Here is a 17,500-nt window from a genome sequence, read left to right as displayed (position 1 = left end):
GACTCTCAATATTATTAGAGAGTTTCATAAAAATCGGTTCAGATTTGGATATAGCTGTCATATATATGTTCGTCCGATTTGCAGTAATACAGCAATAAAATGGTCATTTGTTAACCGCTTCTCTCGAAATTTGGTAGGAACGATTTTCTCTTGACTCTCAATATTACTAGAGAGTTTCATAAAAATCGGTTCAGATTTGGATATAGCTCCCATATATATGTTCGTCCGATTTTCAGTAATAATGCAATAAAATGGTCATTCATTAACCGCTTCTCTCGAAATTTGGCAGGAAGGATTTTCCTATGACTCTCGACATTACTGGTGAATTTCATGGAAATCGGTTGAGATTTAAATATAGCTCTCATATACATATATCGCCCGATTTTCACTCCTAGAGCCAATGCAAGCGCATTTATTGACCAATCTTTCCAAAACTTCGTACAACACTTTCCTCTACGACTGCCACTGTATCTGAGAAGTTTGCTCGAAATCGGTTCAGATTCAGGTATAACTCCCATATATATGTTCGTCCGATTTTGAGAAATATTGCAAGAAAGTGCTCAGTTTTTAACCGATTCTCTCGAAATTTTGCAGGAAGGATTTTCTTATGACTCTCGATATTACTGGTGAATTTCATAGAAATCGGCCCAGATTTAGATATAGCTGTCATATATGTATATCGACAGATTTTCACCCCAAGAGCCACTGCAAGCGCATTGTTTGACCAATCTTGCCAAAATTTTGCACAACACTTTCCTCGACGACTAACACATTATCTGAGAAGTTTGCTCGAAATCGGTTCAGATTTTGATATAGCTCCCATATATATGTTCGTCCGATTTTGAGAAATATTGCAAGAAAGTGCTCAGTTTTTAACCGATTCTCTCGAAATTTTGCAGGAAGGATTTTCTTATGACTCTCGATATTACTAGTGAATTTCATAGAAATCGGCCCAGATTTAGATATAGCTGTCATATATGTATATCGACAGATTTTCACCCCAAGAGCCACTGCAAACGCATTTATTGACGACCAATCTTGCCAAAATTTTGCACAACGCTTTCCTCGACGACTAACACATTATCTGAGAAGTTTGCTCGAAATCGGTTCAGAATTAGATATAGCTCCCATATACATGTTCGTCAGATTTTGAGTTTGAAAAGGTGAGTATGTTGTGCAAGAAAGGCTCCTAGCTAAAGGACTATAAAATTTAAGCCAACCTTCTTTTTTTCCTTTAAATTGAAAGCCTCGTCAGGAACTCCATGCTTAATTTACATGCCTTTCTAAGACCCCATTTTATTTATGTCTCTCTACATTTGATCTCACATGGTTTCAGTCTCTTATAGGGCAACATATCAACTTGCTTCATTATTGATCCCTATGCTACAATTGCCAAAGTCTTCAATTGTTTTGCAATAAAGCTTAAGCTGAAAAAAAACCAAAAAGTAGAACAAAGCTAGAACAAGGCAACTAACATATGTGATGAAATTTATATCCTTTGGCAATTTATTTACTTCCATTTGGGGAGAAAGTAATTGCTTTTCATTTCAATCAAGAATGGAGCATTCCGGGATAGAGTCAAGAAGAAAAACCCATAAACACTTTGTAGCAGAAAATAAATTGATCTTTAATCCAGAGATTACCTCAAGCAAGCAAAGTGTCGAATGAAAGACAAATAACAGAAACATGTTAAAAGCAAAAGGTAGGAAAAATATAGGCAAGAATGCGTATATATGCAGAACAAAAAAAAAAAATCCAATTGGGAAAAACATGCCAGCAAACATGTCAACCTATTTTCACACTTAAGGCGAAAATCAATTTTTCTCAATTTTTTTTTTTTTTTTGTGATTTTTCCTTGCTTCACCGGGGGGGAGGACAACTTTTCATGTTGCCAACATTTATGGTAACTTAAACATGGCTGTACGGCTTTGCTTTTGTTTTGTTTTTCACAAATATTACAAACAACAAACGTTATTTGTCTTCCTCTTAAAAACTTTTCATAGCAATAACCTTTTGCTGCCTTTCTGACGACCTTAGACATAATGATACTGTCAAATTAATCCCCAGATTAGGCTTAAGATCAACCTCAATAATAAATAACAATTTTCTCAAATATGCCACCTCTAAGTAAACACCCAATTGGACACTCACAGGCACAGGCACAGACACAAGCACACACCACTGCCCGTATTTTCATTCATGCTCATAATGCCTATTTAGCAGCACACATACATCGAAAGTTACCAAATAAAACAATCATCCATGCACACAAGCAAATACTTCACATCATCCACAACTATTGAAAAGTAACATCAACAACAATATTGCCTCAATGCTCTCTTGATGAGAAGGAAACGGAAATATTATATAGGGATGGCCATTCAACTGTGTGTGTGTGTGTGTAATGTATGTGTGGGAATAAATTTATTGCTGGTAACGAAGGAAATACAGCACAGTGGTTTGAAAGCTGCACATTTTTTTAAGAAATCATTAAAAAATACACAATTTCTACATGCATGGCTGGTACGTAAAAGTCAAAATTGTTTTCCAGGTACTCAAAAAGTCAAACTTGTAGCTCAATTTCTGCGGGAGATATTTTACGTTGTTCACCGATTGCGACTAAAGTTGGTATGGATGTTAGAAGTTTTAAAAGTCCCATGAATTTTGCAATAAGGATAAGTGGATACTTCTCTGATATCAATAAGTGCAGTCCCATTAAAGTCTAAGCTCAATGATCAAGACCCTCTTTTTCCATACCAAGTCCGAACGACGTGCCGCAATGCGACACCTCTTTGTGAAGAAGTTTTCACATGCCTGCAATACCAAATGGTAAAGTACCTCACAAAATTTTGCCATAATTAGGTACTAAAATGAAGAGAAACAAGTAAGAGCATGCTAAGTTTGGCCGGCAGAATCTTATATACCCTCCACCATGGATCGCATTTGTCGAGTTCTTTGCGCAGTATCTCTTTCTAGGCAAACAAAGAATATTGAATAAGAACTGCTATGTTATTGGAGCTATATAAAGTTATAGTCTGATTCGGACTATAAATGAATTGAATGCCGAACATTGTAGAAGTCATAGTGTAATATTTCAGTTCATTCGTATAAGAATTGCGCCCTGTAGGGGCTCAAGAAGCAAAATCGGGAGATCGGTTTCAATGGGAGCTGTATCAAGCTATTGACCGATTCAGGCCATATTAGACACGTATGTGGAAGGTCATGAGGGAAGCCGTTGTACAAAATTTCTGCCAAATTGGTTGAGAATAGCGCCCTCTAGAGGCTCAAGAAGTCAAGATCCCAGATCGGTTTATATGGCAGCTATATCAGGTTCTATACTGATTTTTACCATACTTAATACAGTTATTGGAAGTCATAAAAAAACACTTCATGCAAAATTTCAGCCAAATTGGATGAGAAATACGCGCTCTATTGGCTCAAGAAGTCAAGATCCATGATGGGTTTATATGACAGCTATAGCAGATTATGAACCGATTTGTATCAAACTTTACAGTTTAGAAGTGATGCCAGAACACATCATGCAAAATTTCAGTCAAATCGGATGAGAATTGCGCCCTCTAGAGGCTCGAGAAGTCAAGACCCAAGATCGGTTTATATGGCAGCTATATCAGGTTATGAACTAATTTGTGTCATACTTAACGCAGTTGTTGGAAGTGATACCAAAACACCACATGCAAAATTGCAGTCAAATCGGATGAGAATTGCGCCCTCTAGAGGCTCAAGAAGTCAAGACCCCAGATCGGTTTATATGGCAGCTATATCAAAATATGAACCGATTTGAACCATACTTAGCACAGTTGTAAAAAGTGATACCAAAACACTACCTGCAAAATTTCAAACAAATCGGATGAGAATTGCGCCCTCTAGAGGCTCAAGAAGTCAAGACACCAGATTGGTTTATATGGCAGCTATATCAGGTTCTATATCTATTAGCGCCATACTTGGCACAGTTATTGGAAGTCATAAAAAAACACCTCATGCAAAATTTCAGCCAAATTGGATAAGAATTGGGCCCTCTAAAGGCTCCAGAAGTCAAGACCCAAGATCGGTTTATATGGCAGCTATATCATAACATGGACCGATTTGAACCATGCTTAGCGTAGTTGTTAAAAGTGATACCAAAACACCACGTTCAAAATGTCAGTCAAATCGGATGAGAATTGCGCCCTCTAGAGGTTCAAGAAGTCAAGACCCCAGATCGGTTTATATGGCAGCTATATCAAAACATCGCCCGATTTGGCCCATTTACATTCCCAACCGACCTACACTAATAAAAAGTATTTGTGCAAAAATTCAAGCGGCTAGCTGTACTCCTTCGAAATTTAGCGTGCTTTCGACAGACAGACGGACGGACGGATAGACGGACAGACGGACAGACATGGCTAGGTCGGCTTAAAATGACATGGGAATCAAGAAGAAATATAATTTATGGGGTCTCAGAGGCATATTTCGCGGTGTTACAAAAAGAATGACGAAATTAGTATACCCCCAATCTATGGTGGAGGGTATAAAAAGGTAATGAGAAGGAACAGGGGATAATTCTCTCATATCAATGAGAGCAGTGCGGTTGAAGTTTTTTAAGGTTAATGACAAGGGGCCTCTCTTTTTAATACCCAGTCAAAATGACCTGCAGTATAGCGACATCATTTGGTTGAGAAGTTTTAACATGGCAAGCCGGGATTCGAACCTTTACACATGAAGCAACAGTAAGAGCCGTTGCCATGGTCTAGCATTTGAAGCCATCAATACAACTTCTAACAGATGCACAGTATCATGTATACCATGGAAATAGTGTAAATGTCGCAGAAAAAAAATCTGTCATTACATTACAATTGGCTATGATAGAATATTCGTTCCACTAGCCGAACGTAGAATAGCGTTCCCAAGCGCCTCGATCTTCGGCGCTCATTCTCAAATCTCTGATACCAAGTTTCGAGGTTGCCCAAAAAGTAATTGCGGATTTTTCATATAGTCGGCGTTGAAAAATTTTTTCACAGCTCATATGACTCTGTAATTGCATTCTTTCTTCTGTCAGTTATCAGCTGTTACTTTTGGCTTGCTTTAGAAAAAAAGTGTAAAAAAAGTATATTTGATTAAAGTTCATTCTAAGTTTTATTAAAAATGCATTTAATTTCTTTAAAAAAATCCGCAATTACTTTTTGGGCAACCCAATAGCTAAGAGAGCAATATTTTGTGCTACAAAATTGAACAATGACTTGTACTCATTAGAATACTCTAGGTCTGTGCCGAATTTGGTCCAAGTCAGACCATATTTCGATATAGCCGCTTTCCCCCATAGCAGCTATATCGAAATATGGTCCGTCCGTCTGTCCGTCCGTCTGTCGAAATCACGATAGCTGTCGAACGCTTAAAGCTAACCACTTGAAATTTTGCACAGATACTTACTATCGATATGGGTCATTGGGGATTGCAAATGGGCCATATCGGTTCAGATTTAGATATAGCTGCCATATAAATCGATCTCCCGATTTGATTTCTTGAGCCTCTGAAAGCCGCAATTTTTGTCCGATTTGGCTGAAATGTTGCATGTAGTGTTTGGTTATGATTTTCTATGTGCAGTGCTAAGTTCGGTCCGAATCTGTCTATAACCTGACATAGCTCCCATATAAACCGATCTCCCGATTTGACTTCTTGAGCCCTTACAAGCCACATATGTTGTCCGATTTGGGCGAAATTTTGCATGTAGTGTTCGCTTATGACTTCCAATACCTGTGCTAAGTTCGGTCCGAATCTGTCTATAACCTGACATAGCTCCCATATAAACCGATCTCCCGATTTGACTTCTTGAGCCCTTAAAAGCCACATATGTTGTCCGATTTGAGCGAAATTTTGTACGTAGTTCTCTGTTATGACTGCTAACAACTGTACCAAGTACAGTCCAAATTCGTCCATAACCAGATATAGCCCTCATATAAATCGATTGCCCGATTTGACTTCTTGAGTGGATCAAATCGGTCTATAACCTGATATAGCTCCCATATAACCCGATTTGAATTCTTGAGCACCTGGAAGTCGCAATTTTTGCTAGATTTTGCTAAAATTTCGCAAAAAATGTTCCGTTATGACTTTGCACATAGTGTTCTGTTATGATATTCCTAATCGGTCTGTGAACTGATACAGCGCAAACCGATCTCCCGATTTGATTTCTTGATAAACCGCAATTTTTTCCGATTGGGCTGAAATTTAGCACGACGTGTTTTAATGAAGGATGTTGAGGGGCCTAACACAACTCACTGTCCCAAATTTCAGCGAAATCGGATAATAAATATGGCTTTTATGGGTCTAAAACTTTAAATCGGCGGTTCGGTCTTTATGGCAGCTATATTCAAATCTGGACCGATCTAAGTCAAATTGCAGAAAAATGTCGAAGGGCCTAACGCAATTCACCGTCCCTAATTTCCGCGAAATCGGATAAAAAATGTGGCTTTTATGGGTCTTAGACCCTAAATCTGAGGGTCGGTCTATATGGCAGCTATATCCAAATCTGGATCGATCTGGGCCAAATTGATGAAGTATATTGAATGGCCTAACACAACTCACTTTCCCAAATTTCGGCGAAATCGGACAATAAACGCGCCTTTTATGGTTTCAAGACCTTAAATCGAGATATCGGTCTATATAGCAGCTATATCCAAATCTGAACCGATCTGAGCCAAATTGATGAAAGATGTTGAATGGCCTTACACAACTCACCGTAACAAATTTCGGCGACATCGGACAAAAAATGCTCCTTTTTTGGACCCAAAACCTCAAATCAAGAGATCGGTCTATATAGCAGCTATATTCAAATTTGAATCGATCTGTTCCAGATCTGATCTGGGACCTAAAATAAGGGGCAAGGGGCAACTCACTTTCCCAAATTTCGGCGAAATCGGACAATAAACTCGCCTTTTATGGGCCCAAGACCTTAAATCGAAAATCGGTCTATATGGCAGCTATATTCAAATTTCAATCGATCTGTTCCATATAGCAGAAAGATATCGAGGGACCTAACTTAACTCACTTTCCCAAATTTCGGCGACATCGGACAATAAATGCTCCTTTTTCGGACCCAAAACCTTAAATCGAGAGTTCAGTCTATATGGCAGCTATATCCAAATCTGGACTGATCTGGCCCAAATTGAAGCAGGATATTGAAGGACCTAATCCTTCAAAATCCTTAGTTTAAACCACAGTTCACAGGCCTTATCCACAAAATCTTTCTAGACTACTAAATAAGAAAAAAATATTTTTTTGTCTTGCTTTTTTCCCTTCATTATTCATTTTCCTGTGATTCAGCAAATATTTTGAAAAGAGGCCAAAACCAAAAAAAAAAAAAAATGAGCCCCAAAATGAATGAATAGACATTAAATGGAAAATTACTGTAATGGGAATATTGAAAAATAACAACACCGTGTCATCCACCTAGACGAGAGGGCGAACAAAATAAATGGCAAACCAAAATGGCAGAGCATCCCACAGCCACACATCTCCACACCCCGGCCTTGGCCAGGGATTAGCCAAGAAAAAAAATGCCAAGACAAATGAAAGCAGGAAGGAAGTCAAGGAAAGCACCAACTCAAGTAGGCAAAAAAAAAAAAAGAAAAATGTTTTATCCCTAAGCCATAAGGCCCAGTTTGCACTCAAGTGTCCTAACGTGGAGGATTTTCATCATTACTTCGATATGAAAAAGAAAAGGGAAATAAATAAAACCAGGCAAACATTACAGCACCGCCGCTCTCTTAGTCTCTCTCTCTCCCCTATATGCAATAAGGTCAAGTGTTAAACAAGCCAAATAGCAAAGCAGCAAGTTAACGTTAAATACAATTTGATGGCCCTAATCAGTTCACATGCTCCTGCGATAACATCCGTTTCCGGTGAATGATAAGCGACAGTTTACCAAATGCAGCCCACATAGACGATGGCTGATGAGCCCATTGGAAAACAAACCTACCAAGGGGAGAAAAGCGAAAAGAGAAAGAAGAGATGTAAGACTTTCACCTAGAAAAAAATTCTCAAAAAAAGAAATCGAAATTTAACCGCCTTAAATTTCAACTCTCCACAATTGCCTCGCTTTACCTTAACTGCCTGGGGATTAGTGTCTTTTGGTTGATGACTCTTGGCCAAGGCATAGGATTTCTTTCTCTAAATTGCCCCCTTTCTGGTTGATGGCGACAATACTTCGCCTAATAACTCCTCCATTAGGAGTAATGCTCATAGATTTATCCTTCTCTGGTTTTGTCATTTGTTTTATGGGCAATATTTTGGGAAAATGCCCAAAAATACCGACAGACAGACAGACGGACAAGGAGACAAGTAGGCCTTCATTTCCTGGCCCTAGACAATGGAAACCATAAAAGGTTGTCATCAAGGCTTATTAGGGGACGTTTAAAGTAAATTTGAAATTTAACAGAAGGTGAATTCTTATGGGGGGATTACATATTTCAGCCTTAATCATAAAAATAATGGCACCATGACAAAAAAGATGTCTGGGAAATGTAATCTTAAGAGTGACAAAGGTGACCAAATAGGAAAAAGGGTAAATTAATCTTCGAAATTGTGAGTTTTTGTAAAGAATTTCACAATTTTGAAACAAATTCGGTTTAGGAATTAAAAATATTTTGGTCCTTCTTGTTTTGTTTGTCTAAAATAACTCTCTCTTTTCCGTGCCTTTGAAAAATTTATAAAAATCGTTATTACTTAACTCGTCCCTTGCTACTCAATTTGATTTGACTAGCTTCACCCGTAACGCTACCCTACTAAGGATAATTTCTTGTTATCATATTTCATAAAAAATAGTCCAACATTATTTAACATATCAACACTTTTATGGGAAAGGACCTCCATGTCCTGCCCTCTCTCTCTCTCTCTGCCTCTCCCCCATAGCATACCAAATAACATATCTTCAACATCCTATTACCCTCTGGCCATAGCAATAGACAAAGGACACATGACACGTCCTTTGCAAAATAAATTATAATATTTTAATAAGCTTTTGCTAAAGGACTTTTTCTTGTCCCTTCTTTTATTTTCATGTATTTAGTTGTCAACATTTTTATTTCAAAAAAAAATGTTTCCACATATCTGGGCAACAATATTCGTTTTTGTGAAAAATTAAATTTTTTTCGTTGACTTACCTCACTATCGTTGCTATGTAAAATGAGCCGAAATCCGGGTAGCAAATTTTTCTCTTTGTTCACATCATCCAATGCCAGTTTTGCTGCTGGCATACAAGCCTGACCACCCTGCCATCCTCCTTTGCCTGCAATGGGAAATATGCCGCCTATGTGTAGATCATCCAAACTGCCGCCGTCCGTTACATGAACGATGTTCAAAATTAAGGAAAAAAATAAAAATATCCAAAATGCTAAAACACCATCACATGTCATATCCTGGAAAGAAATAAGAGGAGGGAAATTAAATTAAAAAAAAAAAATGTGTATAAAAAATTTTCAAAGGATATGCACAATTTATGAAGGATTTCCATTTTTCCCACAAAAAAATTATGAAAAAATTATTTTGGGACCTCTTTCCTGAAGAAGGAGTTGGTTTAGGAACCCTTTTTTACCCAAGGAAAGAGTTGGCTTGGGAACTATTACTCACGATAAAGGAAATTTTAGGACCCCTCTCCCAGGTAAAGTGAATTTTAAGAACCTTTTCTCCAAGCAAATGGCAGTTTAGCAAAATTTTTGGTCAAACCACTGAGGAAAGCCAAAAGTCGGGCGGAGCCACCTGTACAATACTCTACACGCACCCGACAATTATAAACTCAGGCATTATATATACAAAAAGTATCTGGAAGCTATGTCCAAATCTGAACCCAATTTCTTCGAACTGATCATTTGAAAATTGTTGTTCCATCGGCTACATAAGAGCAAATCGGGCGATACATATATATGAGAGCTATATCCAAATCTGAACCGATTTGAATGAAATCTAACAGATATGTGAAGACCAGTAACACAACAATCCAAGCCGAATTCTGAGCAGATCGGTTGAAAATTGTAGCTACTACGGCCAAGTAAGTGCAAATCGGGCGCAACATATATATGGCAGCTATATCCAAATCTGAACCGATTTTGATGAAATCTTGCAGATATGTGAAGACCAGTAACAAAACAATCGTTGCCGAATTTTGTGCAGATTGGTTGAAAATTGTAGCTACTACGGCAAAGTAAGTGCAAATCGGGCGATACATAAATATGAGAGCTATATTCAAATCTGAACCGATTTTGATGAAATCTTGCAGATATATGAAGACTAGCAACAAAACAATTCATGCTAAATTTTGTGCAGATCGGTTGAAAATTGTGGTAACTACGGCCATTTCAGTGCAAATCGGGCGATACATATATATGGGAGCTATATCTTAATCTGAACCGATTTTGATAAAATCTTGCATATATGTGGAGACTAGTAACAAAACAATCCGTGCCAAATTCTGTGCAGATCGGTCGAAAATTGTGGTAACTACGGCCAATTAAGTGCAAATCGGGCGATACATATATATGGGAGCTATATTCAAATCTGAACCGATTTTGATGAAATCTCGCAAATGTATTAAGGCTAGTAACAAAACAATCCGTGCCAAATTTTGTGCAGATCGTATGAAAATTTTAGTTACTACTGCCATTTAAGTGTAAATCGGGCGATATATATATATGGGAGCTATATCCAAATCTGAACCGATTTTTATGAAATCTTGCAGATATGTGGAGACTAGTAACAAAACAATCCGTGCCAAATTCTGTGCAGATCGGTCGAAAATTGTGGTAACTACGGCCAATTAAGTGCAAATCGGGCGATACATATATATGGGAGCTATATTCAAATCTGAACCGATTTTGATGAAATCTTGCAGATAGCTTAAAATAAGTAACAAACCAATTCATGTCGAATTTTTTGCAGATCGGTTGAAAATTGTAGCTACTACGATCATTTCAGTGCAAATCGGGCGATACATATATATGGGAGCTATATCAAAATCTGAACCGATTTTGATGAAATCTCGCAAATGTGTTAAGGTTAATAACAAAACAATTGTAGCCAAATTTTGTGCAGATCGTATGAAAATTGTGGTAACTACGGTCATTTAAGTGCAAATCGGGCGATACATATATATGGGAGTTATATTAAAATCTGGACCGATTTTGATGAAATCTTGCAGATATGTGAAAGCCAATAACAAAACAATCCAAGCCAAATTCTGTGCAGATCGGTTGGAAATTTTGGTGACTACGGCCATTTAAGTGCAAATCGGGCGAAAAATATATATGGGAGCTATATTCAAATCTGAACCGATATTGATAAAATCTTGCAGATAGCTTAGGATCAACAACAAAACAAGCCACACCAAATTCTGTGCAGATCGGTTGAAAATTGTGGTGACTACGGCCATTTAAGTGCAAATCGGGCCAAACATATATATTGGAGCTATATCGAAATCTGAACCGATTTTGATGAAATCTTGCATATATGTAAAGACCAGTAACAAAACAATCCAAGCCAAATTCTGTGCAGATCGGTTGAAAAATGTGGTGACTACGGCCATTTAAGTGCAAATCGGGCGAAAAATATATATGGGAGCTATATCAAAATCTGAACCGATTTTGATGAAATCTTGCAGATAAATGAAGACCAGTAACAAAACAATCCGTGCCAAATTCTGTGCAGCTCGGTTGATAATTGTAGCTACTACGGTCATTTCAGAGCAAATCGGGCGATACATATATATGGGAGCTAAATATATCAAAATCTGAACCGATTTTTATGAAATCTTGGAGATAGCTTAGGATCAGTAACAAACCAATCCGTTGGGAAAGGGTAGTACCCTTTCCAGAAGGAACCCAAAGAAAGGGTAGTTTTAGTACCCTTTCCCAAAGGAAAGGGTATTTGTAGCGCCCCTTTAAAAAGAAATAGTAGTTTAAGTACCCTTTTCAAAGGAGAGGGTAGTTTTTGGAACTTTTTCAAAAGAAAAGGTAGTTTTATTTGCCTTTTTCAAAGTAAGGGGTAGTAAGGGGGTAGTAAGGGGTTCCAGTACCCTTTTCCAAAGAAAAGAGTAGTTTTAGTGCCTTTTCCAAAGGAAAGGATTAGTATCGTTATCCAAAGTAATGGATAACGGTTTTCGATACGGTAGTTTTAATACCCATTTCTTTGTGGAAGGGTTATTGTAGTCGTTTGCGAAAATGATCCTATCTGAACCGATTTTCTTGAAATTTTCACAGATGGTGCATTTTTTGAAATCTGAAGGGAGGGGGGGGGGGGCGCACCCTCCCCCTTACCCTAATTTTCAGAAACGCCAGATCTCGGAGATGGGTGGTGCGATTTAAGCGAATATTTGTGTGCTCTCATATAGTACCCTAAAAATAAAAATTTGTTATCCAAATTTCGGATGGGGTACCTAGGGGGGCTGCCCCACCCTAAAACCTACCAGATATATATTAAGACCAATCACGACAATATGCGACTCAAATGAATGGTATTTAGGATAAGAAAACGTATCTGATATCCAATTGTCGGACCAACTTCTAGGGGGACCACCCCAACCCCCAAAACACCCCCAAATCGGGCATATTTACCGACCATGGCAATATGGGACTCAAGTGAAAGGTATTTGCGAGTAGAATACGAACCTGATATCTAAATGTGGGACCACGTTTCTGGGGGTCCAACCCTTTCCCTTACTGACCATGGGAATATGGGGCTTAAATAAAAGGTATTTTAATTTAGAATACGAATCTCATATCCAAATATGGGACCAAATGTTTGGGGGCCGCCTCTCCCCAAAAACAACCCCCAAAGGGAACAAATTTACAACCATAGCAATATGGGACTCAAATTAAAGGTCTTTGAGAGTAAAGCATGAATTTGATATAAATATTCGGAAAAATTGTCTATAGGGCCATGCCACCCCCACAACACCACCCAAATAGGAAGTATTTGCTGACTTTTTGCAATATGAGGCTCAAATAAGAGGGTCTTTAAAGTGGAACACGAATCCGATATATATTTTCAAGGCCAACTCACTAAGTGGCCGCCCATCCCCCAAAACACTCCCCAAGCCGGTCATGTTTGCCGACTATGGAAATATGGGGCTCAAATTAAAGGTATATGGGAGTAGACCACGTATCTGATATCAACATTAGGTGCCAACTGTCTAGCGGACGTCCCACCACCATAACAACCCCCAAATAGGACATATTTGCTCACCAAGACAATTTGGGTCTTAAAGAGAGAGGAACTAAATATTCATAGTTTTTAGGGCTAATACCCCAAACCGGACATATTGGGTTGCCCAAAAAGTAATTGCGGATTTTTCATATAGTCGGCGTTGACAAATTATTTCACAGCTTGTGACTCTGTAATTGCATTCTTTCTTCTGACAGTTATCAGCTGTTACTTTTAGCTTGCTTTAGAAAAAAGGTGTAAACAAGTAAAAGCGTGCTAAGTTCGGCCGGGCCGAATCTTATATACCCTCCACCATGGATCGCATATGTCGAGTTCTTTTCCCGGCATCTCTTCTTAGGCAAATCAAGGATATAAGAAAAGATTTGCTCTGCTATAAGAGTGATATCAAGATATGGTCCGGTTTGGACCACAATTAAATTATAAGTTGGAGACCTGTGTAAAATGTCAGCCAATTCGAATAAGAATTGCGCCCTTTGTGGGCTCCAGAAGTAAAATAGAGAGATCGATTTATATGGGAGCTGTATCGGGCTATGGACCGATTCAGACCATAATACACACGTATGTTGATGGTCATGAAAGAATCCGTCGTACAAAATTTCAGGCAAATCGGATAACAATTGCGACCTCTAGAGGCTCAAGAAGTCAAGACCCAAGATCGATTTATATGGCAGCTATATCAGGTTATGGACCGATTTGAACCATACTTGGCACAGTTGTTGGATATAATAACAAAACACGTCGTGCCAAATTTCATCACAATCGGATGAGAATTGCGCACTCTAGAGGCTCAAGAAGTCAAGACCCAAGATCGGTTTATATGGCAGCTATATCAGGTTATAGCCCGAGTTGAACCATACTTGGCACAGTTGTTGGACGTCATAACCAAACACTTGGTGCAAAATTTCATCCCAATCGGATAAGAATTGCGCCCTCTAGAGGCTCAAGAAGTCAAGATCCAAGATCGGTTTATATGGCAGCTATATCAGGTTATGGACCGATTTAAACCATACTTATCACAGTTGTTGGATGTCATAACAAAACACGTCGTGCAAAATTTCATTCCAATCGGATAAGAATTGCGCACTCTAGAGGCTTAAGAAGTCAAGACCCAAGATCGGTTTAAATGGCAGCTATATCAAAACATGGACCGATATGGCCCATTTACAATACCAACCGACCTACACTAATAAGAAGTATTTATGCAAAATTTCAAGCGCCTAGCTTTACTCCTTCGGAAGTTAGCGTGCTTTCGACAGACAGACGGACGGACGGACGGACGGACGGACGGACGGACGGACGGACGGACGGACGGACGGACGGACGGACGGACGGACAGACGGACGGACATGGCTAGATCGACATAAAATGTCACGACGATCAAGGATATATATACTTTATGGGGTCTCAGACGAATATTTCGAGTAGTTACAAACAGAATGACGAAATTAGTATACCCCCCATCTTATGGTGGAGGGTATAAAAAAGTATATTTGATTAAAGTTCATTCTAAGTTTTATTAAAAATGCATTTACTTTCTTTTAAAAAATCCGCAATTACTTTTTGGGCAACCCAATATAAAACTTTTGATTGTTTTCTCATATCTCTTTCCTATCGTTTATTTCATTTCCGGTCTCCAAAGAAAAAAACAAACATTGATGACATTAAAATCACACAATCGCTTTGAAATCACATCATTGGACAATGAGACATAATTTATGAGAGTCTCTCGCACTCCGCCATCATCATCATCATCAATTAAAACAATTTTGCTGTTTTTCAATGCTCGTCTATCTATTGAAATACATTTTAAGCAAATATTATCATTTCATTATCGTTATTCATTTGTTTCATTGTAGCGTTGTTTTTGTGTCTTTGGCCTTTGTCACTGTCACCCGTGGACACAATAATAATCCATTAATTGTAAAATGAAGCGTGACAATTTGCTTTATATTCTATCATTTGAATTGGATTTTTTTTTCGTGTAACATCTATTTATTGTTTAATAGATAGTAGCCTTTTTTTTAACCACATTTTCTATTCAATTGGAAAAATGGGGGGAGACAATAACATTTAATGATCCATAATCAAGTGGTAATGTAAAAGTTATAATAAATTTAATGCAATATATTTTGCCCCTGTTCCTTAATGGAAGGTTTAGGGGCAAATTAGCATTTTACATATTTTTATACCCACCACCGAAGGATGGGGGTATATTCATTTCGTCATTGCGTTTGCAACACATCGAAATATCCATTTCCGACCGTATAAAGCATATATTGGGTTGCCCAAAAAGTAATTGCGGATTTTTTAAAAGAAAGTAAATGCATTTTTAATAAAACTTAGAATGAACTTTAATCAAATATACCTTTTTTACACTTTTTTTCTAAAGCAAGCTAAAAGTAACAGCTGATAACTGACAGAAGAAAGAATGCAATCACAGAGTCACAAGCCGTTGAAAAAATTTGTCAACGCCGACTATATGAAAAATCCGCAATTACTTTTTGGGCAACCCAATATATAGACCGATCTCTCGATTTATTATCCGATTTTGATGAAATTTGGGACAATGATTTGTGTTGGGCCCTTTGACATCTTTCTTCAATATGGCCCAGATTCGTCTAGATTTGGATATAGCTGCCATATAGACCGATCTCTCGATTTAAGGTTTTGGGCCCATAAAAGGCGCATTTATTGTCCGATTTTGCCAAAATTTGGAAAAGTGAGTTGTGTTATGCTATTGGACATCCCTCTTCAATTTGGTCCAGATTTGGAAACGATCTAGTCATTCCGTTTGTAACACCACGAAATATTGATCTCGGAACCCACTCCTCATTCTGAGTCGAACTAGTCATGTCCGTCCGTCTGTCGAAATCACGATAGCGGTCGAAAGCGTAGAGCTAGGCGCTTAAAATGTTGTACAGATACTTAGTATTGATGTAGGTCGATGGGGAATGGAAATGGGCCATATCGGTTCAGATTTAGATATAGCTCCCATATAAACCGATCTCTCGATTTGACTTCTTGAGCGCCTGGAAGCCACAATTGTTGTCCGATTTGGCTGAAAATTTGCACATAGTGTTCTGTTATGACTCCCAACAACGGAGTCAAGTACAGTCCAAATCGGTCAATAACCTGATATAGCCCCCATATAAACCGATCTCCCGATTTGACTTCTTGAGCCCTGAGAAGACTCAATTTTTATCCGATTTGGCTGAAATTTCGCAGATAGTGTTCTATTATGAGTTTCATTGACTGCTCTAAGTACGGTCGAAATCGTCCAAGAACCTGATATAGTCCCCATATAAACCGATCTCCCGATTTGACTTCTTGAGCTCATGGTAGCCGAGATTTTTATCCGATTTGCTTGAAATTTTGCATATGGTGTTCTATTATAACTTCCAATAACTGTGAAAAGTACGATCCAAATCGGTCAAGAACCTGATATAGCTCCCCTATAAACCGATTTCCCGATTTGACTTCTTGAGCCCTTACAAGCCGCGATTATTAGCCGAATTGGCTGAAATTTTGCATGGAATGTTCTTTTATGACTTGCAACAACTACGCCAAGTAGGGTTCAAATCGGTCTATAACTTGATATAGCTTCCATATAAACCGATCTCCCGATTTGACTTCTTGAGCCCCTGAAAGCCTCAATTTTCATCCGATTTGGCTGACATTTTTCATATAGTGTTCTATTATAACTTCCAATAACTGTGGCAAGTACGATCCAAATCGGTCAAGAACCTGATATAGCTCCCATATAAACCGATCTCCCGATTTGACTTCTTGAGCCCCTGAAAGCCTCAATTTTCATCCGATTTGGCTGAAATTTTGCATATAGTGTTCTATTATAACTTGCAACAACTGTGACAAGTATGATCCAAATCGGTCAAGAACCTGATATAGCTCCCATATAAACCGATCTCCCGATTTGACTTCTTAAGCCCCAGGAAGCCTCAATTTTCATCCGATTTGGCTGAAATTTTGCATATGCTGTTCTATTATAACTTCCAACAACTGTGACAAGTATGATCCAAATCGGTCAAGAACCTGATATAGCTCCCATATAAACCGATTTTCCGATTTGACTTCTTGAGCTCATGGAAGCCGCGATTTTTATCCGATTTGCTTGAAATTTGGCATATGGTGTTCTATTATAACTTCCAATAACTGTGAAAAGTACGATCCAAATCGGTCAAGAACCTGATATAGCTCCCATATAAACCGATTTCCCGATTTGACTTCTTGAGCCCTTACAAACCGCGATTTTTATCCGATTTGCTTGAAATTT

At 38.3% G+C, this 17,500-nt stretch overlaps 1 protein-coding gene across 1 annotated transcript in view; it reads right to left on the bottom strand.

The window, feature by feature from the left end:
* Positions 1-17,500, bottom strand: part of LOC106093690 (gamma-aminobutyric acid type B receptor subunit 1) — a 400,156-nt gene that overhangs the window by 359,751 nt on the left and 22,905 nt on the right. Inside the window, exon 2 of the mRNA XM_059366135.1 lies at positions 9,159-9,413. Within this exon, the coding sequence (XP_059222118.1) occupies positions 9,159-9,413 (255 nt within the window). The remainder of the gene's footprint in view (positions 1-9,158; positions 9,414-17,500) is intronic.

This window comes from Stomoxys calcitrans, chromosome 3, assembly GCF_963082655.1.
Source record: "Stomoxys calcitrans chromosome 3, idStoCalc2.1, whole genome shotgun sequence".
NCBI classification, from domain to species: domain Eukaryota; kingdom Metazoa; phylum Arthropoda; class Insecta; order Diptera; family Muscidae; genus Stomoxys; species Stomoxys calcitrans.
This window is presented reverse-complemented; position numbering and strand designations above follow the sequence as displayed.